Consider the following 26328-nt stretch of genomic DNA (forward strand, 5'->3'; position numbering starts at 1 on the left):
ATGTAATCTTGGTTCCTATATTTTAAAAATTATGTAATTTTGGTCATTTTATTTTAAAATATAGATATTTAGGTGATGTTTAATTAGTTTGAGTGTTTTTTGTTTTTATTTTTAAAGAAAACAAAAAAAAGAGTGAAAATAAGTTTGTTTAAAATTTAGTTAACATTTTTTAAAAATATTTTCAAAAATCAATACAAAACTGAAAACAACAAACCCACAACGTTTACAACCTTCTCTAAAAAAGTGAAAATGCGACGACCCTTGGAATATTTATTCTTGATATATATTTTCTAAATCTTGAACATTTGAAAATGAAAATTATTTTCAAAAAAAACAAAAAAAAAACAAATACTCAAACCAAATGACACCTTAATCCTCCTATTTTTTTAAATTTCACAACTTTAGTCTTCTTATTTTAAAATAGAGATATTTTTGTCAATAAAAAATTTAAAAAGTATTTATCAGCAAGAAATTAATTCGATGTGATACAAGATAATTTGTTTAATCTATGTTATATAGTCAATGTTAATATCTTAACCGTCTAACACTTTCAGTTTGAGGGGAAGATCAAAATTACAGATTTTACAAAAATAGAAACTAAATGCTTTTTTTTTTTAAATGTACTAAAATATTAGAATTTAAAAAATAGGAGAACTAAATGTTTCTATTTTAAATAACAGATCCAAAATTACATTTAAATAAAATAAAATAAAAAGTTAGGATAAGAAGTAATTCATATGAATTATTGTCGGATATATAGATAATATATATACTTAATATTAATTGTTAAAAGAATAATATGTGATTCCAATATTAGGATTCTAATATGTAATTTTTAAAAATAATATATGAGTTTAATGATTATGTACTGATAATATTATAAAAATATTTTTACATTATCATTTAATCATAATTCATCGCTAAAATAATTTTTAAATAATTATCATACAAGTTAAAAAATATATTATACATGATTAATGTATACTATTTTCTCTCTCTATGTATATTGTGATATAATATTATATATATATATATATATATATATATATATATATATATATATTATTTTAACACACTATCCAATCCAGTGTCAATTAAATATTACAATTTGAGTAGTATAAAATTTAATTATATTTTTGTCTTGTCATATTCTCATATCTTATCTTATTACAAATGAAGTTAAAAATATATTCGTTACCTAGATAATAAAAAAAAAGTGATCCAAAACTAAATCTTTAAATTAACTGAATTCTAGCTAGCAGGGGTTACTGTTTCGGTAGTGTTATGCTAAGGAATAATTATGGTTATGCTCTAAGTACATTGATGCTGAGTTTCGGATTCATATAACAAGAACATAAAAATTCTTCAACTTGTCAAACAATATTAACATTTTGGTCACGAGGAAGGTCCTCAAGTTGGACTCCACTGCCTCCTACTCTTGTTGCTGCCTTTTTTGCCTGAACAATGAAGAGACACGGTTGTTAGTTAAGGAATAATTAAGTAGCTAGCATTTAAGAGATAATAATATTTATCTAATTAAAGCTGTCTAACAAACTTTTCATCTTTAAGGTGCATCAAATTGTTAGCCTTTTTCTTATCTCTTTCCTAATTAATTCTTTATCTTCTGTAGCTAGCCATTAGTTGTATTTAAATCAATCACTATCAATGAGAATTATGCATCCAAATTTTTTTCTCTGTCATATTTCTATCTTAATTTGTTAGTATCCAGATTCAGGGTTGATTACAAAACTAAGTTGAAGGTAAGACAACTATGCTTACTTCTTTCTCCCAATTGGCGCGTAAGGTGACAAGAAGGAAACACACCACTTGCACAATAAGTGCTATTAAGATCCCTAAAAATAGTCCCTGTAATTATGAAGAATGAAGATAATCACTAGCTTCAGTTGAACATTGCCTGTTCACTATATATCATGCCAGATACAAACAAATATCAATAGCCTTACTAAGTAAGCCTGGTTACATAAATTACAAATGTTATTAATTAATTTCAGCTAAAAACCAAATTCTGAAGGATATTGATATTTACTATAAGATCTTTCTTAATGATAAAATGGTTATATTTTACCTGTCCTTTCATGTGGAAGACAAAAGCTGACACAACGGAAAAAGGAACGCCCAAAAAATAATATGATCCTAGATTGACATATGCACCAAGTTTCTGCCAACCACATCCTCTAGCAACACCTGTGCACAATGAAGGAATTAGCAAAGTTTACAAACATATATGGATAAACACTTAGGTTCCTTAAAGATTTTAGATTGCATTCCAATTGCATTGTATAGTGTTTAGATCAACAAGTAGGGTATTTATAATTCGTTTCAATTCAATGTAAACTGTAAAAATCAAATAAAAAATAAAAAATAATGAATAAGAAAATTGATGAAATTGGATGAGATTATTTTGTTTTCCTTGAAATGATCAATTTAATCGAATTCCTGAATACTCAATCAACCGGGGAAAATGGAAATTTTTGAACCTCATGTCATCGAATGATTTTACTAAATACCTTGAAATGCTGTTTGGATTGAATCTATAAAGGTTGAGCTTGCAACAAGTGGCATCATGGAAGTCACATATTTGACCACTTCATGTACATTGGTAAAAACATGCCCCCAAACTCTCCATAATAACATAAGGGAAGCAAATTCTAAAATCCCCACCGCTGAGGCCAAGAACATGGTGACTTTAACAGCTAAATATGCAGCTTTTGGACTACCAGCTCCTAATTCATTTGAGATCCGTGTACTGTTTAAGTGGAAACATGTAATGAGACTTGTTATGGTCAATAATAAGCAAAACAATATGTGACTGCAACATTACATATGGTAATATAGCATGCTCATTTTTATAGAATATAAACAGTTTAGCATGATAGGCTAACCTTCCAGCAGCACTAATTCCAAATGGTATCATCCAAAATATACCAGATGTGTTAAGGCTGGGATGAAAAAAAATACAATTGGTCATTAACAAGGGAAGAAAGAGATTTTCAAATGAGAACAGGTCGTGTTTAGAAATATTAGGGCATATGGTAAAATTTATTAAAAAAGATATAGTGCAATATTAGTTATTAATTTTCATACTAATCAACTACTTATCTGAGCTTAAAAAATAATTTAAAAATATTTTATAATCAAGTAATTATAATATTTCACTCTTAATAGATAAAATAATTGATCTATTCAATATAAATTATAAACAAAAAATATAAAACAATCGTGGAAGCAATAGAGCCTATATATAAATAGAGACACAATTACTTGTTAATTCATTTGGAAAATTCACTTTAAGTCTTAATAAAATAATAGAAATAAGAGGAAAAGAAGAGAGAAAAAAAGTGAACATAATTTGAAGTGTTTTTTTATTTATTTTAAATTTACTCTTGTAGTAATCAACTTGATCACACACGTACACGTGTATGTGTGTACACACTTACATATATAAATATATGTAGACATGCATGGGTTGGGTGACATTAAAAATTTAATGGATACAATTGGATTGATGTTTTCACATTTTTATTACCGTGAATTTTAGAGGTTATGACTAAATATAAATAATAATAATAATAATATCTATAACATACAGTAGTATAGTTCCTAAGCTATTAATAGAAAAAACTAACCATATAGAAAGCACTGAAGTTTGCAATTTCGCATTAGGAAGAGCACCGGACAGAAGTACCATTATTTCAAACGTCCATGATTCTAAACTGCAACATAGTGATACAATAGGAGTATAGCAATTACAACTTCTCAGCATGAGTAGTTATTCACATTAAGGAAAAATAAATAAGTTTTTTTTTCTCTAGTTATCTCTATTTGATATGCGAAGAACAACATTAATTAAAATAATGTACATCTTATCTTCCCAAAATATACCACATATTGAATTAGTCCTTTATTTATGAGTGACTTCAACTTGGCCCTATGATAATTAAAGTCATTGATTTTTGTGCTTCAATAACCAAATTGATGACACAAACATGGCATTAAAGGACTAAAGGACTGTTTTGCACATTTTTTGAGGATTAATTTAATGTAGTGAAAAACAATTGACTACAGTGACGCTTATATCTAGCTAGGTTGGTTGCAATGCAAGTTGGTACATTCTATGGAGACAAATTTTGGTTAAGAAAAGAATATCATACCACACCATGAGTGTTGAAGGAAAAGCAAGTCTGAGAAATCTTGGTATGTTATGCAATGATTCCTTTGAGAAACCAGTCCAAGTTGTTTTGCATGAAGGGGAAAGCTTTATATAAAGTGCAAGTATTATGGTATTAAACCAATTTGAAATGCAAATTGCAATGGCAGACCCTTTGATACCAAGCTCAATTTTTTGAACCAAAGCCCAACACAGAAAGAAGTGTAGTAAGCTAGTAAGTCCACTGGCTAGCACCATAGTAAATACTATGTTTTGGGTTTGTAGGAACTTAGTAATGCACCGAAGAAGAGCATTAGCAGAAAGGCTTGGGATCAAGTATCTGGCATATAGTTGAGCATGTGCTGCAATTTCTTTATCTTGACGGAGAGCAACTAGAATAGGTCCTAAGAATACCCAAATAATGGAGAGGGGTATAGTAACAAGGGTGAGAACCAACATGGCTCCTTGGGTGTGTACACCAAGCATGTGAAACTGTTTTGCTCCATATGCTTGACCACAAAATGTGTCTAGTGCGCTTGACATGCCCATCTAAGTGTAATGAGCCATGAACATGTCAGAAAGATTAGCATCATAAGAAGAAAAAAGTGCATAATAATGATAATATACAATATAAAAAAATACATGTTTACCGAACAAGACTATATTTGATATTTTAAATTGTCAATTTAAATTCTTTACTTACTTTATATTTTCTTAAAATTTAAATGTTTTAATTGAAGCTAATCATAAGTTAATGAAAATTTATTCATATTTGATTGACACTAATTAAAATTTTATAATTAACAGATTAAAATTGATGAAAGGTGTAGTGCTGAAAATAACTTGTTTTCCCTATGTGAAAAAGTAAAGTAATTTGGTTTTCAACCCAAAACAAAGTACGGGTTCTGGCATGAACACCAAAAACAAAGTAAAGCGAGGGCTCAAATATATAAGAATCTAGTTTTTTTTTTTTTTTTTATAGAAAAAGTAGTAAAACAGAGAGACATCCTTAATACTACGACACCAATGACATGCTTGAGTTGTTAATAGAGGTCAATCTAAAAGATTATTATATAGGCCTGAACAATAAATAATTTCACTCAATAACGGTTACTTAAAATTAGTTTTTAGGCATCAAAGATTTTTCGAGTGAGGATCACTCACCAAACGGGAAAAGTGGTCTTAGAAAGATTCGAAAATTCAGATAGACAGAAAAAACTAGCTAAACACTTGACGAGTACTGTCTAATTAATGCATATATGTCTTACAAGTATTAAGATGATATATAGACTGATAATGTCAAATGATACTTGACACTTTGACACCTAATGAAAAACAACTAGAGTGTCTGTATTAAAAACTTGTCCTGTGCATTTCCCCTCTTCGTTAATAATCAAATTTGTACTTAATTAGAAAAAGTTATACTAGTTTTACATTTGTCATGTTTGAGAAAAATGCAACTTCAAGAGCGATGCAAGTTTTGCATGTATTGGTATATACTATAAACAAAAATGGTGGCAGAGAAAGAACACTTCCATGCATATATATACATGCAAGCATGGATAGATCTCATCTCACATTCTGGAAATGGGAAAACTATAACATAAAATTAGAAAATAGTGTCAACTTACCAACACGTTGAAACCAGTAGCATTGACAAATGATGTTGCCAAAGAAGCACTAGCCAGAAGCAACTCATCCAAATGGCCTACAAACATGAGAGATATGACTTGTAAACTATACTGAAACACACTAACAAATACCATCGGCCCTGCCAGCCATAGTTGCTTCTTTGCTTCCTCTTTCCATAAGGCCATTTTTCTCTCTTGTTCAATTCTCATAGACAATAAGAGAGAACTCTTCTCCAAAATGATGATATTTAGGATCCTCTCAAACAGCACTGTCTAGAAATCAATAAATATTTTTTATTAAATCATAATGTAAATACATTAATAACAGTAAATATTATATATTTTTTATAAATTAAATTTTGATGATTAAAAATAATTAATAAATGCCAGAATGGGTTGATGCATTTGATGGATGCATTAATTTTGCTCACACTAGTTGCATAACTGTGTTTTCAACTCACTGGTTTAACTCCTTCGACTCTGCACACCTTATATATTAACAATTTATGTCATAGGTTTGACTAACCAAATGTGAAAAATGAATTTGTTACCGAGTGTCTTTAATGAATATTTAACTTTTTTATATTTAATATTTTTAAACAATAAACATTAAAATTTATTCCCTTCAATCTTTTTATAATAACTAAATTAGATATTTAACTTTATTCTTTCTATAAGAACAAGTCTAAAATGTTTGTTGCATCAATTATTTTTACAAAAAATATCTTTAATTCTGATTCATTCTTTTAGTTCAATAAATAGTAAAAAAAATTTAATATTTTAAGTTTTTTGAGAGTTTAACTTTACCTTGCATAAAAAGTATTTTTAGAATTTTAATATGACTATTTACATCCATAGCCAATTACAAAAGTTAAATTCAAAAATATATTAATGATGAAAGAAATTTAAAGAATCAAAATAAATAAAATATTTTATTGAAGAGTGTTTATTCCTAATTTCTCACTCTCATGAAAGAAAATATTTATTTTTATTGTTCTTACATGTTTTTATTTATTTGTTTTCTCTCCCTAAGGTAAAAATAAAATAAAAACGTCCTCATTCTCTACGCTTATTGTTCTTTGGTTTTTTGGTGTTAAATGTACAAAGTCTAGAATGAAGAATAAATAACTTTTTAATGTATGACTATTAATATTAATTAATTATTTCTTAAATATACTTTATTATATATGTTTAATTATTTTATAATATAAGAAATAGATAAAATTATATTTTTCAATATAAAATATTTTAATAAAAAATATAGTTTTTCAATAATCAATACGCATACACATTAAAAGAATTTAAATAAAATGTAATGTAAAGATTATTTTACTACTATTCAATTATATGCAGATTATAATATAGAATAAGATTAATTAATAGTTTTTGTAATTATTATTTGTTACTTTGAAATTCATATTTAAAATGATTCTTAAAAGATTAATAATATTAAATTTTTACATTAATGATGTCTTAATATTAGACTACTATATTAAAAAAAAAAACTGAGGTACAAATCGTTGTTTTAAGAGTAGTAATAATGTTAAAAAAAAGAGTTGTAATAATGAACTCTGCTGTAACTGCCCTAGTATTAATGTGTATGGAGTTTTGGTAGCAAGATTGTGTTTATTGCTATGCAATTATTGCGTGGGTGTAGCCGTGTGGGGGGATTTGTATAGACTACTATATTTTACTACACCCCTGTTTAAGATGGGTGAAAATCGTAGAATAACCCCAATAATCGACCAAGAAAAGCTTATTAATTTGTAGTAGTACGAGAACACTTGACATACTTCCCTGCGTCTCAAATGTTTTCTCATTCATACTAGTTACACTCGAATTTAAAATAATATTTATTTTTTATAAATTTTATTTTATAATATTTACTGTATTAATTATTTTTAGATTAAAAATATTTCTCAGATAAACAATATATTACCAAACAACTCAAAAAATAAAAAATATTAATGATAAAAATAATTTTAAAAAAATTATAAATTTAATAAAATGTATTATTATATCAACTAAATTAATTACTTTTTTAACCTTAATTAATCAGGTAACGGATGAAATTATTTTTTTCTTATATTTGAGATTAGGAATAGTTTTTTTTTATCGTGTTAATGATGGAACTAAAATATTAAAGTATTGGAAGCAATACTCATATATGTAAACTAATATTTTTTTAATTTTAAAATAATATTTAATTTAGCCTTTCAATTTTAATCTGAATCAATTATCCTTTTAATCTTTGTAAGCTAATTTTCTCAATAATATCCTGATATGTAATTAAGAAAATAAAATCATTTTTGCAAATGAATAAGACAACAATAAAAAAAGTTAGTGGAAAGCATAATGTATTTATTATTGATGGATAATACGATCATTTATGACAATAATAATTTAAAAATTAATGATATTTTTGTTTAAATTTATATTAATTAAATCTTTTTTTAATCAATGTCCATATTAAAGGACTATTATTTTAGAATGGATAGAATATTTTGGTACTTTGTGTTCAATCAGGATAATTTACTGTGCAAAACATGTGAAGTGTGTAAGAAAAGTTTTGGATTTGATTGTCAAAAACACATATTTTATCCGGATAAAAAGTATGTAGAATATCACATCTCATCAGAAAGTCAAAATTCTGAATTACAGGAATTAATTACTAAAAAGTATTAAAAGAGTTGAATAGTTAAAAAATTTGTACATACAAAGATAAGATAAAGGTGGTTTAAAATGGTTGAGAGAAAGATTTAGTTTATTGTACTATAGTGTGTGAAATGCACGTCTAAATAAAAAATAGTAATTAAGAATATTAAAAATATTTAATTGAAAGTATGAAAACAATGAGGCTAAAAATAAATTTATGAAAAATACTCGTAATGATTCTTATTCACTGTATGCTAAATTCTAAAGACAATTATAACTATGCATGTAATATGTGGATCCATTTTTTTATATCAGTGGATCCGTTATTGTCTTTTATTGTGAAGAATGACCAAGAATAAAATACGTACACTTTACTTCTTTTGTGACAAAACGTACACTTTACTTGAATTTTTTAAAATTTACATAACTTTTTTTACAGAAAAATTTACATAACTTGTTGAAATGAATAAGTGACTTTATTTCTCTATTTCTCTCTCTATATATATATAACATTTGCAATCCATTACACAAAAATTTTATACTATTAATATTTTTTTATTGGACAAAAGTATCATTTTAAAATTTAACATTAGATTAAATTTTTTTATCATATATTTCCTTTCGACTGAAATATAAACAACTAAAAATAATATACGTTTATCTAAAATATAATTTTTTTTAATATTAAATGATGTTAACTAATTTTATTGATGAATGTGAGTTAATTTTTTTCCTTCTTATATTTCAATTTCAATCCGAAAGGAGTAAATTATCTAGAAAATATTATATTAATATAAAATTATTTAATATTTCATTAACATATATCATAATTGATATAATTTATTTTTGAAATATATAAAAAAATAATTATTGAATTATATACTTATAAACATTTAATTTTATAAAATTTGACACAAATAATCAAAATAATATATAATTACAAATTAATGGTTAAATTAATAAAAATATTCATATAAAATTATTGATGGTGTAATTTATTAGTATATTGCTTTCTATTTTATTTTAAGATTGTAGATAAATAATTTTGATAAGATTCATTTTAAATTACTGAAAATATTTTAATTTTATATTTAAACTAATCTTAAATATAATTTTTACATTGACGTATGTGTCAGAATAAAGTATAATGGATCCGACAAGTTATGCCAAGCAAGTGGGATTTTGACGGGACCTAATTTATCTAACATCAATAATATAATTGGACACAGTGACCTTGAGAAGGGCAACAATCACATATAGGGGCAAAGTCTGCAAAGAGTTATTAAGGTCAAGATAAAAGGACTATTCTCTTATTATTAGGTCTAACCTTGGTCCATGGGAATCAGTGTGTGATCAGCACATTGTTGACAAAAAAAAAACGTAGTATATTAAAAAATTTATTTATAGTAAAAATACCCATATCAGAACGTACTTGCACAAATTATCCCTATATAAGGACAGAAAAGGATATTCCACGGGACAAAAAATATATATAAATTTGTTATATATTATTTAAAATACTATTTTTATAAAATAAAAAATTAATATATAAACTTACAATAAATTATGTTAATTTCATATAAGTATTGAATTATATTATACCATGTTAATTATAAAATGAATATCTATTACTCATTTGGATATTCACTAGTGAATTTTTTTGTCCATATAAAATAACTTAGGATACTAATTATAATGGGATGAAGAGAGTATTATTTTTTAAAAATTATCCTCAAATTTATTAGGCCAAGACTCATTATCCCACTATTCTCACTTAATTGCTTTCCACAAAATAAATTAATGTGTGGCACTTTTATTTTCCAATTCTCATAAAATTAAGAGAGAATAAATTTATAATATTTTTTATAAAATAATTAAGAATATTTAAATAAAAAAATTAATTAATACAAATTTTTTTAAAAAAAATATATAAAAAAACAAGCAAATTTCGAAAAAGTGTCTCACATTTGAATATTGATGAAAAAGACAAAGGTAGTATTATCTTTGAAACTAAGATCTATCAAATTAATAGCACCTTCCTCGAAGGATATGATCACGAAGATTGGAATAAAATGGATTATCACGCCAATAGGGATGATACGGATTGCAAGTACACGTACTCCATGAAATAATTTCTCTTGTGCTTCCTAAGCTATCTTTCATTCACCACCCCGACCCTTTATTGCTGCAGGTACGAGCTCAATGTTGAAGGGTTCATAACACACTTTTTTTTAAGAGCTATAACAACAATCAATCATCTAAAATCGATCATAGTGTTAACATATCTTGTACTAGTACTTTCTCTCATTCTCTCTCTCTCTCTCTCTTTAAAGTTTTGTACATATTTTGATAATTATTTTTTAATTCGTGTTTGAGATCTAGGTTTGAAAAAGCACGGTAGAAAATCATGATCTATGATTCAACCGTGCACTAGATCCATCATCCATATTATGAGTAAACCCACTAGATCCATCATCCGTACGTTTAATTCTCGTTGCACTTATGGTACACTAAAAAAAATCCACATTCCGAGTTAAATTCTAATAATTATGTGATACATATTTTTTGCTGAAGGAATCATTATACCATATTTAGCCTTTATTAAATATGCATATTTTAATTTTTTTGTGAATTAAATATATTATTTTAATTGAATACATCAGAAAAGATTGATTGTATTAATAATAGAAACATTTAATATTAGAATAAATAGCAAAAAAAATTAGATTAACTTTATTTTTTAATAATAATATCATAAAAATTATATTAAATCGTGAATCATTCATTATTCCCGTTGCCAATTTAATCTTTGGTTTGATTTTAACAACGTAACTTTGAATCTACGAGGGCACTTTCCTTTTATATACTACTAGGACGTGCCTCTCTAAAATTTATAAATAAATAAGAAATAAAAAAAACCGAAGATAAATATAAAAGTAGTAGAAAGTTACTATAGGTTAGGAAAAAAAAATTGAAAGTTTAAGAAATAATTTAGAGATAAAATTGTCCAATAAAATGTTGACACTAAATTGGGATATGATATTCCCTTTATTATTTAGTACAGATATAATTGTGCCCAAAAAAATGTTCACTAAAAAAACTGCTTTTTCTAAATAAACAGAATAACTAAGCATAATTACTGTTCAACTGTCGACGATTTTCATTTTGGTCACTTGGCAGTGCATTTGCATCAGGTTGGACTCCGTTGATTCTTACTCTTTTTGCTGCCTTATTTGCCTGAACAGTATGAAGATATTGCATTATTGATGTTATGATCCAAAGTTGGAATTTGAAAACACGAGTGAGTTGAAGACACGAAGACTCACTTCTTTCTCCCAATTGGTGCGCAACATGATGACAAGGAGGCAATTACAATCCCTAAAAGTAGCCCCTAAAAGCACTAACTCCAATTAAACAAATTCATTATATTAAGTTCATAAAAAAAATCTAAAATATGTTTGAAATCCTAATAAATACGACAATATTTATAATTTATCCCTACAAAATTTTGAGTAAGTTTTTATTTTCACAATTTTTTTATAAATTTAAACCTAAGATAATGATTTTTTATATAGATTATAACATGCAAATAAGTTTAGGTATCCGAATCTTACTCTGAGCTAAATAATAAAACATTTTAATTTTATGAAAATGAAAAATATATTACAAAAAATTTACAGGATTTCAAACATCTTCATAAATTAAAAAAAAAAAATTTTACAAAAAAAATGATACCAGATTGGCTAAATCTTATTACCTCTCCTTTGATATGGAGGACAAAAGCCAACACAATTGCAAAAGGAAGGTCCACAAGATAATAAGATCCAACATTGACAAATGCCCCAAGCTTCTGCCAACCACATCCTCTTACAATACCTTTTTCACACCCCAAAGGATTAGCAGAGGTTAACTTCACATCATATATATATATATAATAAACAAAAGGTCAAGCATGACCAATTTTTTTGTACTCATAGAGTATGTACTCATCTAATGGTTAATACTCTAAAATTAACATTCTTTTCTAAATTTAAATTAAAAATTACTTTAAATTGACAAAAATAGTCATACATGTCAAAGTGTCACAAATTAGTAGTTGTGCCTTTACTTTTTGGCTACTGATGTAGTGCTTTTTATTTATAGGCACTAAAGAAGTGGAATCCATTCATTTTCCTAACACCCTTGCTTCTTGTAAAATTTTATTAATATTTAATTTTTTACATTGTACTTAACTATATATTCTTCATCATGATGCATAAGGTTCTTAGAAGGTATCATGAAAATATAATTTTAGTGTAACTGTTGGTATCACTTTATTCAATACCTGATAATGCTGTTTGAATTGAATCTACAAATTAAACACAGAGCTTGCAAGAATCGGTTTCATGGATGCCACATAACGGATTACTTCAGGTACATTGGTAAAAATATGCCCCCAAATGTTCCTTGTGACTATGAGGAGAGTAAATCCTAAAGCCCCAACCATGAAGGACATTAACAATGTCATTTTTAACAGCTAAATATGCAGCTTTTGGACAGCCAGCCCCTAGTTCATTTGATATCATTGTACTGTTGAGAATAAACATATAAAATGCAATTAGACTTGGTAAACCAGCAATAATATATAAAACATGATATGGCAATATTTATGTTTTGGTGGTAAGAGTTAGTCAGTTATTACATTTTCTTCTTCATGAACCATAAAAATACTTTTCTTTTTTTTAGTAATAGACTATAAGTAGAACATGAGTGCTGAAGGGTATGTTTGGTGGTAAGAGTACTAAGGGTATGTTTGGATAAACTTCTTCGGAAATTTATTCAATCAGTTCCTAATTATCAAATGAGTAGTAACTTTAGGAGTACTAGAATTTTCTCATGAATTGAGTGTCAAGTTATCCTTCTATAGAAGTCAATTTTGGTTCAGTAGCAAAGATCATACCGAACCATGAGTGCTGAAGAAAAAGCAAGCCTGAGAAATTGAGGAATGTTCTGCAAGGATTCCCAGGAGAAACCAGTCTAGGTGCTTTTGCAGGAAGAGGAGAACTTGATGTAAAGTGCTAGTAGCACTGTGTTAAGCCAATTTGAAATGCAAAATGCAATGGCAGCTCCTTTGATGCCAAGCCCAAATCTTAGAACCAAAAGCCAACAGATAAGGACATGTGCTAAGGTAGTGAATCCAGAAGCTAGCACTATAGGAAGGACAGTGTTATGGGTTTGTAGGAATTTAGTAATGCACCGAAGAAGAGCGTTGGCTGAAAGGCTTGGAATCAAGTATCTGGCATATAGTTGAGCTTTTGCTGCAATTGTTTTGTCTTGATGCAGAACAACTAGAACAGGCCTCAAGTATGCCCAAATAAAAGACATTGGTGCAGTAGCGAGCATGATGACCACTATGACTCTCTGCGTGTGTATGCCAACCATATGATACTGCTGTGCTCCATATGATTGACCACAAAAAGTGTCCACTGCACTTGCCATGCCTATCTAAATAACTAATCAACATAAGCAACAAATAGTATTTTTTTATATGGAACAATGATACATATAAACTATACAAGGCATTCGAAATTTGATATTTCATCTAGAGATTGACATTTTTTGTTCTGTTCCCACTTTCCAAATTCAACAAATTTCCTTAACGTTAATTTTACTAGAGTAATGCTAAATTATGCAGCAGTTGAACATAATTAACTTCTCCTTGTAAGTTAGTGGGGGCTAAGAAGCATTTTAGGCTTCAATCCGTGCTACTGAAAACCTCTAAAGAACTTGCATGATGCACTTTGAGCTTCTTCAATTCAAACAGCTAGAGAGGGTTTGGTATATTGTACCTTGGTATATGAAAAAGATGGAATATTCGTCAACATCTATATCTAGCTAGGAAATATAACAACAAAGATTTTATCTCCAACAAATAAACAAAGACAAGATTGGAGATGGAGACGGAAAATCACATATTCATTCTCTTCTTACCACATTACCATACATATTCACAGTCATTACTTATAATTTTTTTAGTGCTAAATAATTATATTATTATATTAAGACAAATTTATATAATTATCTTTTATTCTTTTAAAATTATAATTTAATTAAATAAAATTATTTTTACTTTAAAATTTCATAAAATTATTTTTATTTAGAAATCTATAAAATTATTTTAAATGGCTTCATAAATAAATGTGTTGTTGATTAATATTTATATTATAAGATTGAGATTTTATATTAAAAATTAATTTAAGTCTAATGAATGTTTTATATAAATTTGACTCATTAGAATTAATTTATTAAATATATTTTAAATAAAATAAGAAATAATTGTGCAGCTATCATCAAATATATTTTTTTCTGTTTGAATACTCATACTTATTGTCGTAGTAATTACTACGACAAGACACATTGCTAAATATGCAACCATCTATCTTTCTCCTTCTTATTTTTTCTTTTCCTACCAATTTGTATTCTGAAATTGAACTAGATACATAATTATTCAATTTAAGGACAATAACACTCATTTATTAACTAGATAGTTATGGATAGTTAAGAAGTAATAATATTAGAATGAAAATGAAATAATTGAAGTTAAATAAATATATGGATGGGTCAACATGGATGATGTGATTTTTATTAATTAGATACTTAATTTTTATTTTATATATTTGTATTTTTTGAGTGCTAAATTTTATAATAATTAAGTTTTAGTTAACAATAATTTTCAACATCGATACATTTATATCAAACAAAGTATGAAATTAAATAAGAAGTTGACAACCAATATGTAGTTGGTAAAATTAAAATGAGCTTAGATTCCTTATCATAGGATTGGAGTTCGTATGAATGAAAAAATAAGATTGAAAGAAGAAATCTTATTAAAGGTGATTAACTAAGTTTTTCAATAGAGATTAAAAATCAATAAAATTTATAAATATTTCGTATAAATATCATATTTATTGAAAATTGTTTTTTTAAAAGTGGACAACATATATAATAAAAAAAGTTAATTTGAAAACAAAATATAAAAAAACTTATTATTAAAGTATCAGCGTTGCACTTTAATTTTAATAAATTACTGGGCCTTGTAGCACGGTTTTTTAAAAATTCGAAAGAGAGAAGTGAAAATAAAAACTTGCACACTGTCCGGCCAACATTTGGCAATATATATATTTTAATCATACAATTAATGCAATTCAATTATTGACTCCTTAGTTCTTATAGTGACCAGTACTCTAACTGAGTTGACCAATGACCCTGTCTGATATCATTAATATCCAGTAAGAGTGTGAGAGATGAGAAGAGTAAGTTTTGATCATACAACCATATTACAAGAAGTCAAAATTATTTTACTTAGCTTTAATTTTAACCATCTACTTGAATTATATGTTAAGATTCGTTCTTTTGAAACTCTCATATGTGTAATGTGTGCGTGTGTGTTGAGAAAGAGAGAGATGACATTTTGTATGGTGATTTAAATTAATGCCTCATGTCTTTTAATTCTGTAAAGATGACATCAATTCATTTCTGTGATGGTAAATGGATCTCTCTGTGGCAACTCCTGAGGGATTTTGGTATCTTTCACTCTCATTGCTGCCTTATTTGCCTAAACAAGGAAAAGATGCAAACAGTGAATGGAATGGATGTTAAGAGTTTATGGCTAGTACAGCAAACAGAGATAGAATAGGTGCCTTACTTCTTTGTCCCAGCTAGTTCTAATTGTAATGACACCAAAGAGTATCACTTGCACAATGAATGCAGAAACAATCCCCAGCCAAAGGCCCTATTTCAAGACATGCATTAGCCAAATTTATCTGAAGACCATTGCAAGTTGCAATAATTGTAAAGACCACAAGTAAATTATGTGTAATTTACCTTTCCTTTCATATGTAAAACAAAAGCCAACACCACTGAAGAAGGAACTCCCACAAAATAAAATGATCCAAGATTCACAATTGCACCAATCTTCTGCCAGCCAGAACCTCTTGCAATGCCTTATTGCCCACCAATAAATAGACATTATTAATATTATAATCAAAATTGGATGTTCTGAAACACTGAAACATATGTACTATGTGCATCCAAGCTAATTAAGAAACCTTTTCGTGAAACGGAAATGAGGATTTGCACACAAATACATATAAAGGAGTTGCGTAGGAAATTCTGAAATTGACACGGATACCTGAAAGAACACTTTGAATCCCATCAAGGAAGCTGCATGTAGCAAGAATTGGCATCACGGCTGCTACATATTTTATAACATGTGTATCACTGCTGTAAAGATTGCCCCATATTTTTCTTAGCAGGATCATGACTAATACCATCATAATACCATCAGCAAGGACTAGGAAGAGAGCAACTCGAACTGCAAGACTTGCAGCTTGTGGATGACCAGCCCCTAGTTCATTTGAGACCCTTGTGCTGTAAAGGGAGAAGTTTATGGAAACAAACCATATATAGTTGCTTCTACATCATGCCTTAAGCTCCTCAAATGCTATAATTGAATGAAAATTCATATACATAATGGAAGTGTTTGGAAAATGGAAATGCAGAGAATGAAGGCACCTCACAGCGCAGCTCAATCCAAAGGGAATCATCCATGCAATTACGAATGTGTTAAGACTGAAAATTAGAAAATGTCACACTACACATTAATAAGGTCAGCCTCAAAAGAAGACAAGTTATTTTGTGAAAGAGGGTGAAAAAGCAATTGGTATATGCATTTAGTTATGTGCCGAGAGCTAACCATATAGATAACACTGAAGTTTCTAACTGTGGATTTGGAAGAAGGCCAGATAGCAGAACCATTAGTTCAAATGTCCAAGCCTTTAAGCTGTCCATGTAGGGTTAAACTGAATCAGAAACATGATAAGAATTTTAGGACATGAAAACTCTCATTCATTATAACTTATGCAGCAAGGGTGTACCAGTGTTTAGTAATGATGAAAATGAGAACGTTACTTCAAGGTCAAGAATATACCAAAGCATACAAGCTGAAGGAATAGAAATTTTAAGGAATTCTGGGATATTTTGCAAGGCCTTCACTGAGAAGCCGGTCCATGTTTTTGCACACGAGGAAGAAAACTTCACATAAAATCCTATCAGAAGCACATTTAACCAGTATGATACTGAATTTGCTATGGCAGCTCCCTTACTTCCAATTCCTGACTTAATTACTAACACCCAACATAAAGGTATGTGAAGTAAGGCCACCACTGCAGAGCTCAACACCATGGGGAAGACAATGTTTTGAGTTTGTAGAAACTTGAGGAGGCATTGAAAGATACCATAAGCAAAAAGGCTTGGAATCATGTAAATGGCATAAACCCCGGCTTCCTCAGCTATGGCAACTTGCTGGTGCATTGCAACTAGAATATGTTTGGTGAATACCAACATGATTGCTAGAAAGACACTTACAAATGAGAGAACAAAGGTAGCTCTTTGCATTTGTATGCCTAGCATATGGTGCTGCCCTGCCCCAAATGACTGGCCACACAAGGTATCCAATGCACTAGCCATACCCATCTGTTAGAAGTTATAAGAAGTAATCAGCCAAAAAAATGGCCTACTCTTAGTTTAGAATTAAATAAATCAAAGGTGTAAACAATGGATAAAATCCTTTCATTAAGACTCACACTCTTTGGATAACAAACATACTCAAATTTAGTGCTGCAACCTCCTTACCAACAAATTGAAACCGGTGACAGATGCAAAGGAAGTGGCGAGTGAAGCGCCGGAAAGAGGCAATTCTCCAAGATGGCCAACAAACATAACAGATATCACCTGCAAACTGTACTGCAGCACACCAACAGTGAAGAGAGGCCCGGCTAACCATGCTTGCTTCTTCATTTCTTCCACCACTTCCTGCCTTGAAACTCTTTTCATTCTTGATTTTATTTTTCTCCTCACTGTATTTTATTTAAACCAACATTATAAGGAAACTAACTCCAGATTTTTCAGTATTCATGGGATTCCATTCATATATTTTGTGTTGTGTGCTAGAGAATGATGCACAAGTGAGTATCTATGTGTGGTGAAGAGTAAGTGATAAATTGAAGATGCTATATAGTTAGTTTTTTTTTAGATGGTGGAGCCTTACCTTGCCAAACTCTTTTTGAAGAAATTGGATTCCCCGAGCTGTACTTTCACTCAAAGAACAACCTCTCCATTGTGTTTCATTCCCCTTATTCCACACAAATTCAAATGTTGATTGTGTCAATTTTGTTTTTCCTGCCATCTTTTGACCACTAATTGAAGTCTCTGTGCACAGATATGCAAGGTAGAAAGAATATCCCATTTTTCTGTTGATGTTGTCCAAGCTTTTTTGCTCTCTCATTCTGCCTGCTTTCTACTAACAATTTTTTCTTAGTTTAATCTCACCTATTTCCTAGATAAGTTTGTTTGGGCATGCATAAAGCTTGCTTAAAAATTCTCTTATGGAGATTGACCCAAGGCAACAACAAAACTCCAAATTAGGCTTTACAAAAATAAATAAATAAATAAAATAGAAATAATATTAAATAAACCCCAACAGTGTAGATTTTTTTTTTTCATTTTTTCTTTATTTTTTTTATAAAAATGAATAATAATAATAATAATAAAATTGACAAAAAAAAATTAAAAAATAGATAAAATGTAGTATTCCTAATAGGATCGAATTTAGTAACTCTGACTGGTATTATAAACTTGTTTAAACGTAAATATACATATTGATTCCACTTAACACACGAGTTAAATAGATTTGATCAGGGTTCACCTTGACTATATCCAAATATTAACTAGAAATGGGTGTAATGTCTGAGGAAGGACTTACAAAAATAGTGTAAAAGAGACTAGAAATAAAATTGTTTCTGAAAATAATAGAATGTTTCTTAATTTTTTCATAAAATTGATAGAAAATAATTATTTTTTAAATAAGATGAATTAAACGTTTCTGAGATTTCTATTATTGCACATTAAGGTGTGGTCCAAAATCCAGACTGCATTCTGAGAACCCCTGCATTCTGCAGACTGATATCATCCACATCGTTGCTAGTTATTGTACTGACAACGGAACAACTATATATAAATATGTCAAACGTGTGTAAAGTAACAACACTGAGAAAATGAAAATTAAAGTATCCAAATTATGAAACCCACTAAATGGAAAAAGCTGAAGTTTCCAGGCTTTGGAATTTGGATATGGAAGTGGAAGAACAACACAAAGGAGAACCATAATTTCAAATGACCACATTTCCAGACTGTTTGCCATAATAATGACAAAATGGAAACATCATTAGAATTTAAAAAATAATTCAAGTGTAACGTTAAGAAAATTGATAAAAGAAGAGAAGGATAAAATATAGCATTCATAATAGGATCGAATTTAGTAACTCAGAATAACTTATTACAAGATAAAATAATCAACGACACAGTAAATATCAATCAATTTACTACAATAGGTGGCAGTATTAAAATATGGTCATTTGAATGAGGGTGAGCAAGGGTCTAGCTCCGGTTGACGAGCAAAATGCTTGAGAAATTGTAAATCCTTCTATACCTATTTTCGATTCTTAGGATTAAAATATGAATGTTTGATCGACGATGAAAGCAGCGAATTTAAGAACTATTTCGTATGACATGAAATACTCCCTCCTCCTTCTGGTGTTAAATATAAGAAAAAAAACCTTACTCACACTAACTAAGAAAATTAGTTAAATACATTTAATTACATCAATTTTAATTAAAAATTAAAGTTTTTCAATTCACTCTTCATTAGAAGTTTAGAACTTAGTATAAGAAGAAATAAGCCGGAATCGTTGAAACTAAAATGTCAATTAAATAAGAATGTTAACAAGTGTCTTTAAGGGTCCTCTTTAAGAATCTTAAAGTAGAAAACTTTTTATTGGAATGTAGAAAACCGAAAATTGTATTGTCCCTAATTTTTTTTTACGCTTTCCTATCATTTTTATATCAAATATTTTTTCATTTAACTCTTTAATAAATGTCTATATTTTAGAAATAATAATATTAAATAAGATACAATTAGTTAATTTTTTTTATATTTTAAAAAACATATATTTTTTTCTTATATTGAAAATCAGAATAATACAACAATAGGTACACTTTAACAATAGGTTAAGAGGTTAAGATAGAATATGAAATAAGAAAATATTCCATTAGTGCATCAAATGACTTATTACAACAAGATAAAATAATTGTACTACTCTATTCTATCCGAAACTTAGTTTACAGTCACAAAATTACCCCTAATATAACCAACCATAGACTCACCAGTGGGGCAATGAGAAAAATTGAAAGGTTTTCAATAACTAGATCAAAATCACATTTAGTATCTTCTACACAAGAACATAATCTTTTCCCTCCAAAAAACATCAAGACGTCCCCTACCAACACATACATAAAAATAAAATAATAAAACCACTTTATTCACTTCCAATGGCCAACTGCATCATCTATCATCTTTCGCGCATATATAATTGCCCCTAGACTTTTCTGCCAAAAGAAGGATACCAAAACATGTATTGTTTTCATCCAAATAGAATTTAACTCAGAATGTGCAACTGCAACGATATTGCATCTTCATGAAACTAAGCTCTCAAGTGTTACTGAATTATAGACTCTATCTGTTGCTTTCTTTGCCTGAAGGAGTTAAAAATAGAGGCATGTCAGCACTCAACACCACATAATTAAAAGGAACAAAACGATTGAGAGTAAGAAAAAAAAATTCACCTCTTGGTCCCAATCAGTACGAATAGTTATGATCATTAAAGAACACATTTGAACAATGAGTGCACATATGATCCCCAACCAGAGTCCCTACATGATGTAATTAGCATGTAAAACAAAATCAGATCAATTGCAATTTTTTTAGAATTGACCATTAGCAACAAGGCTATTGTACAAACTAATGAACTTTTGTTTACCTTCCCACCAATATGCAATACAAAAGCAAACACGATAGATGATGGAATCCCAACTATATAGTATGACCCCAGATTGACAAATGCACCAATTTTCTGCCAACCACATCCTCTAGCAGTGCCTGAATTATTGTTGACAAAGTGAAAAAAGAAAGTTATACATCATCTATTTCATGCTTATGTGATGTGCAAGAAGGAAATGTGGGTTCTAAAGAAAATTGGCCACAAAATGAACTAATTCCGTTTAAGTCTTAACTGTCAGTATGCCTCGCATATTTATGCAATATGCATTGGAGAAATTTAAAACTAAAGAAAATCAAATCTTACAATTGCTTCACTGAAAGCTTCACATACACTCATTTGTACTATGCACACATGTTCCTTTCCGGGTATTGGCCCATAGTAACCAGATGTCAATTGACTGTATACTATTTGCATTTTTGTATGTGAGATGTATTGGAAGTTCCAATATGCCTCTCAGCCTATACCAGTGCTTTTGAGTCATAGCTCCTGTGCAGACAAGTAAAAGTAATGGGGGAAAAGAAAAACCTGAAAGAACACATTGGAGTCCATCCAGAAAGTTGGATGCTGCCAGAATTGGGAACATAGTTGCTACATATTCGACCACTTCTACTTCATTGCTATATGCATAGCCCCAGATATTGCGTACAAGTATCATCACTGTTCCCACTATGATGCCCTCAATAATTGCTAGTACTAAGACAACACGCACTGCTAAACGTGCATTCCACGGACGACCAGCTCCAAGTTCATTTGAGACACGAATGCTGCAAGAACCATGCAATTCAGTATTGGTAAAGCAAGGGAAACTTTTAAAGAAGCATATGAAAGGTGATGTGGCCACTTAAACTTCAAAAGAAATACCAACCTTCCTGCTCCACTTAGTCCAAAGGGGATCATCCAAGCAGCTGCTGTAGTATTCAAGCTGACAAAACCAAGAATGTGAAAAAACAATGTCAAGTATTGTGTAATAATTGAGAAAATAATAAAAATTAAGACAATCATTTGTAACAAATGCAAAAAGCATCTCAAATATGAAACCAACCAGATGGAAAGCACTGATGTTTCCAATTTTGGATTTGGAAGAAGACCAGAAAGGAGAACCATCAATTCAAATGACCACATTTCCAAGCTGCTCACCATGATAATGGTTTAAAAAAATTAGAAACAGCATTAGTATCTCAAAAAGAATTGAAAAGTGCAATGTTAAAAAAAATAACAAAACTATAAATATTGATCTATTGTAACAGTTGGTATTTAAGTATTAAGAGAATGTAATTAGTAATTACCAAACCATAACAGCTGAAGGAATGGCAAGCCTCACAAATGAGGGAATGTTATGCAGTGCCTCTTTGGAAAATCCTGTCCAAGATTTTGCACATGAAGGAGAAAACATGACATAGAGTGAGAGTATAGTAACATTCAACCAATAAGATATAGAATTTGCTACAGCAGCTCCTCTGTTCCCAAGTCCAGACTTGAAAACTAGAATCCAACATATAAGTACATGTAGTAATGTGGTAATTGCAGAGCTGCACATCATTGGGAATACAATATTTTGGGTTTGTAGAAATCTGTTGAGGCACTGTAGAAGGCCATAAGCAAAAAGGCTTGGAAGCATAAACCTAGCATAACTCCCGGCTTCTGCAGCTATTTCAGGATCCTGGCCAAGGAAAGTTAGAATGGACCTTGTGTTTGCCCAAATAATTGCAAGCGGAATGCTGACGATCATGAGAGTGAACATGGCTCTCTGCAAGTGTATGCCTAACATGTGATACTGCTTTGCTCCATATGACTGGCCACAAAACGTGTCCAAGGAACTTGCCATTCCTACCTATTTCAACCAAAAACCAAACAAAGAAAAGAAAAAAAATTGATATGTTTGTAATGCAAACCATCATCCATTATCCTTGAAAAGATGTTTGTAATGTAAACCATAGACACTTCACACTCCCAACTATTAATATTCATTCTGCTACACAGAAGTCTAATTGGTAACAACCTGCACAATTGTTGTGAACCAATAATGATGACTTTCTCAGCCATATCTAACCATTCATTTGTCTTTGCCAAATAGCTTAAACTTTAGGAATTGTTAATTCATGACATATAATCAAAGCCTCTAGCTAGGACCAAGTGATCTAGAATTTGATTCTTGTATCCCTGATTTTTGTAATGAAACTTTAAATTTCAGCACCAGGAAAAAAAAGAAAAGGTAGAATGAATTTAGCTTCTCCTAAAAGCTAATATCAACTTATACACTTAATTTTATTTTATTTATAAAAATTCTCTTATTTGACTTCTCCCAAAATCAAGGTGCATAAGTTGATTTTAGCTTATGGGAGAAGCTCAATGCATTTTACCTTATTTTTTTTCTTTCTCAGGTAAGTGTTAATGGAAAAGTAAATTGTGTATCCAGCTTATACTTATAGACAGCTAGTGGAGTTCTTGACACCATGTTGCAACAGTTGATGATTTGCAAAAAGCAAGTGTGTTGAACCAACGATGTTGACTTCCCAAGTTTTAGAGACGTACAATAAAATCATTCATTTGTTCCCACCAAGGTTTTAAAAAAGGATCCGCGACCGTGATTTGGATTCCAACAGGTCGTAACGTTAAGGTTTTTTAACTGGTTGTCACCACAACATGACCACAATTGGAATTGCGTTGGCCGCAATTTTTCACAATATCAACAAACGTGATGAAATCGTAACGCGACCACGACTGATATTTAAAACCTTGGTTCCCACCCATCCATCAGTTTAAACTTATGAAGGAAAAGAGAACTAACATACCAATAAACTGAAACCTGTGACAGAGGCAAAAGAAGTGGCCATGGAAGCACCAGAGAGAGACAACTCGCCAAGATGGCCAACAAACATGACAGATATGATACTGAGGCAAAAATTCAAAAGGGTCACTGATATCAAAGGCCCTGCAAGCCATAACTGCTTCTTCACTTCTTCTATAACTTCCCTTCTCTCAATACCCCTCCCTGATGATGATGAGTGTGAGTGCTTAATCAATGGAGACTGAAGAGATGCACTTTGGTTTTGGTCTCCTCTCTCCATTTCTCTTCTTTGTTGCTCTTTAAGTTCTTAACACATGGAAGACTCAGACAGAGAAAAATGTTGCATATTGCATGGTGTTGTTAAAAAGATTATAAAAACATCTGAAAAACTCTAGATAAAGGCGGAACTGGAACCGTGCAGTGTTTTTCTTTTTTCCATTCCACAAAATTATTTCTAGTGAGGATACCTTTAAAAAAATATATAAAATAAAATTGGGTTAACCCGACTTATTGATACAATATATTATTGATTTTAATACAATTAGTATTATTAATCATAATCATCAGTTAATTCATTTAATTTTAAAAATAGTGACAGTAGTTACATTTTAAAGTTTATGAAAAAAATAAAAACAATTGTATATATTGAAGAATAATTTTAAAATAAAAAATATATGATCAAGAGAATAATTATGTTTATTAATAATTATAATATACCATTAACTAGAGTTAACACGATCAAAACATAACCTGAAATCGATCATTAAAATATAATAAATTTAATCTCTTCAACTTAACCCGTAGAAAATAACTTTCACTCAGAATACATTAAAGTAATGGGACCAGTAGAAAAATTAATTATCTTCGTTGTAATCGATCATGATAACTTTTGTTATATTTATTATATATTTTTGGTTTGTAATGCCAACAAGACAAGTCGAACAGAGCACGTCTATGACTACGTAGGTACCATGTGGTGTGTGGAAACAAAGGCTTTGCTATAACTAAAATAATAACTAATAAAACAATAAAGGGGGGAAGTGATTAGAAATGAGATAGTACTACTTATAAGTAAGACATTGTAGATGCTAACATGATTAGTAAAACTTATCCTTCGACAAAGGAAATTGTAAGAGGGAAATTGATGTTTATTATCATATAGTCTGTGCAATATTTTTAAATATTTTTAATATATAGATTGTATAAATTTATGAGCTGATATATGTTTTTTAATTAATTTAATTTTTGAATTAATGTGATTTTTATATAATTTATTTGCTTATTTCTATTAACTCTTCCATTGTCTAAATAAATAGAAAAAATAATTTTTGTTTTTTAATTAACTATTTAAATATATTTTTCTTCTATTTCTTCATTATTTTATTTGCAATGGAAACAGTGCATCGGATAGGCATAAAATAAGCCAACAAGGTGTTGACTAGAGTCGACAAAAAGGCACTCGAAAGTCCAAATCCTAGACTTCCAGAAAACAATAATATTTATGTGTCTCTTTCATTTTTTTTGTTTTATTAGTGTGGAAAAAGTGACTTCCAGAAAACAATAATATTCATGTGTCTCTTTCATTTTTTTTGTTTTATTAGAGTGGAAAAAATACGGATTGCATATTGTGAATGTATTTTTGTTTTATTTCCTTGTTATGTTTATTTCCTCATGTTGGTCTTTTTCATGTATCTCTTTCATTTTTATTTTTTATTCTTGACAAGGTATCTCCTTCATTATTAAGATAGCTATTTCCTGAATTTTCTTTTTTTAATGTTTTTGGTTTGAAACTTGAAAGTGCGATGAGAAAAAAAAAATTCAATGATATTACAACTTATAACACATTTTTAAATTTAATTCTCTATATTTTGCTCTATATGTGATTTTTTAATTATTTATGATAAGTTCTTATCATTTTTTAATTCCTTCTCTAAAAAATATAATTTTTTAATTGCTAAAATTAAATTCTCGTTTCTCATATGTTGTTTGATAAATTAAATACAAATAATGAAAATAAAATAGAAGTGTAATTTGATATTAATTTGTATAAATTAATAGGTGTATAAAATGTTTTAAAAATATAAACAAACTTTTATGGTATTGCATTTTTTACTTTTAATTTAAGCATTTGATTATTTTTCAATCTCATTA

The 26328-nt window shown here is 29.2% G+C and overlaps 3 protein-coding genes and 1 long non-coding RNA gene across 4 annotated transcripts; all 4 read right to left on the bottom strand.

The window, feature by feature from the left end:
* Window positions 1–1210: 1210 nt before the first annotated feature.
* Window positions 1211–6036, bottom strand: LOC100793135 (protein DETOXIFICATION 16). Its single transcript, XM_003533298.5, has 8 exons — window positions 5800–6036; window positions 4173–4717; window positions 3648–3734; window positions 2904–2960; window positions 2529–2767; window positions 2087–2205; window positions 1780–1866; window positions 1211–1457 (listed from the first exon to the last, which is right to left on the bottom strand). The coding sequence occupies exons 1-8, from the start codon at window positions 6007–6009 to the stop codon at window positions 1374–1376; spliced, it is 1428 nt and encodes a 475-aa protein (XP_003533346.3). The 5' UTR covers window positions 6010–6036; the 3' UTR covers window positions 1211–1373.
* Window positions 6037–11307: 5271 nt separating this feature from the next.
* LOC106794625 (uncharacterized) lies at window positions 11308–13887 on the bottom strand. The gene is made up of 3 exons (XR_001382787.3): window positions 12212–13887; window positions 11781–11845; window positions 11308–11691 (listed from the first exon to the last, which is right to left on the bottom strand). It is a non-coding gene; the product is annotated as an uncharacterized lncRNA (long non-coding RNA).
* A 1799-nt stretch (window positions 13888–15686) lies between these two features.
* Window positions 15687–18826, bottom strand: LOC100794717 (protein DETOXIFICATION 16). Its single transcript, XM_003533301.4, has 9 exons — window positions 18542–18826; window positions 18127–18350; window positions 17423–17967; window positions 17189–17275; window positions 17008–17064; window positions 16625–16863; window positions 16318–16436; window positions 16139–16225; window positions 15687–16048 (listed from the first exon to the last, which is right to left on the bottom strand). The coding sequence occupies exons 2-9, from the start codon at window positions 18325–18327 to the stop codon at window positions 15959–15961; spliced, it is 1425 nt and encodes a 474-aa protein (XP_003533349.1). The 5' UTR covers window positions 18328–18350; window positions 18542–18826; the 3' UTR covers window positions 15687–15958.
* A 1747-nt stretch (window positions 18827–20573) lies between these two features.
* LOC100815319 (protein DETOXIFICATION 16) lies at window positions 20574–24621 on the bottom strand. The gene is made up of 8 exons (XM_003534102.4): window positions 24182–24621; window positions 22676–23220; window positions 22432–22518; window positions 22255–22311; window positions 21915–22153; window positions 21369–21487; window positions 21175–21261; window positions 20574–21084 (listed from the first exon to the last, which is right to left on the bottom strand). Exons 1-8 carry the CDS (start codon window positions 24455–24457, stop codon window positions 21025–21027), a joined length of 1470 nt encoding a protein of 489 aa, XP_003534150.1. The 5' UTR covers window positions 24458–24621; the 3' UTR covers window positions 20574–21024.
* Window positions 24622–26328: the final 1707 nt, after the last annotated feature.

This window comes from Glycine max, chromosome 9 (assembly GCF_000004515.6).
Source record: "Glycine max cultivar Williams 82 chromosome 9, Glycine_max_v4.0, whole genome shotgun sequence".
In the NCBI taxonomy this organism is placed as follows: Eukaryota; Viridiplantae; Streptophyta; class Magnoliopsida; order Fabales; family Fabaceae; genus Glycine; species Glycine max.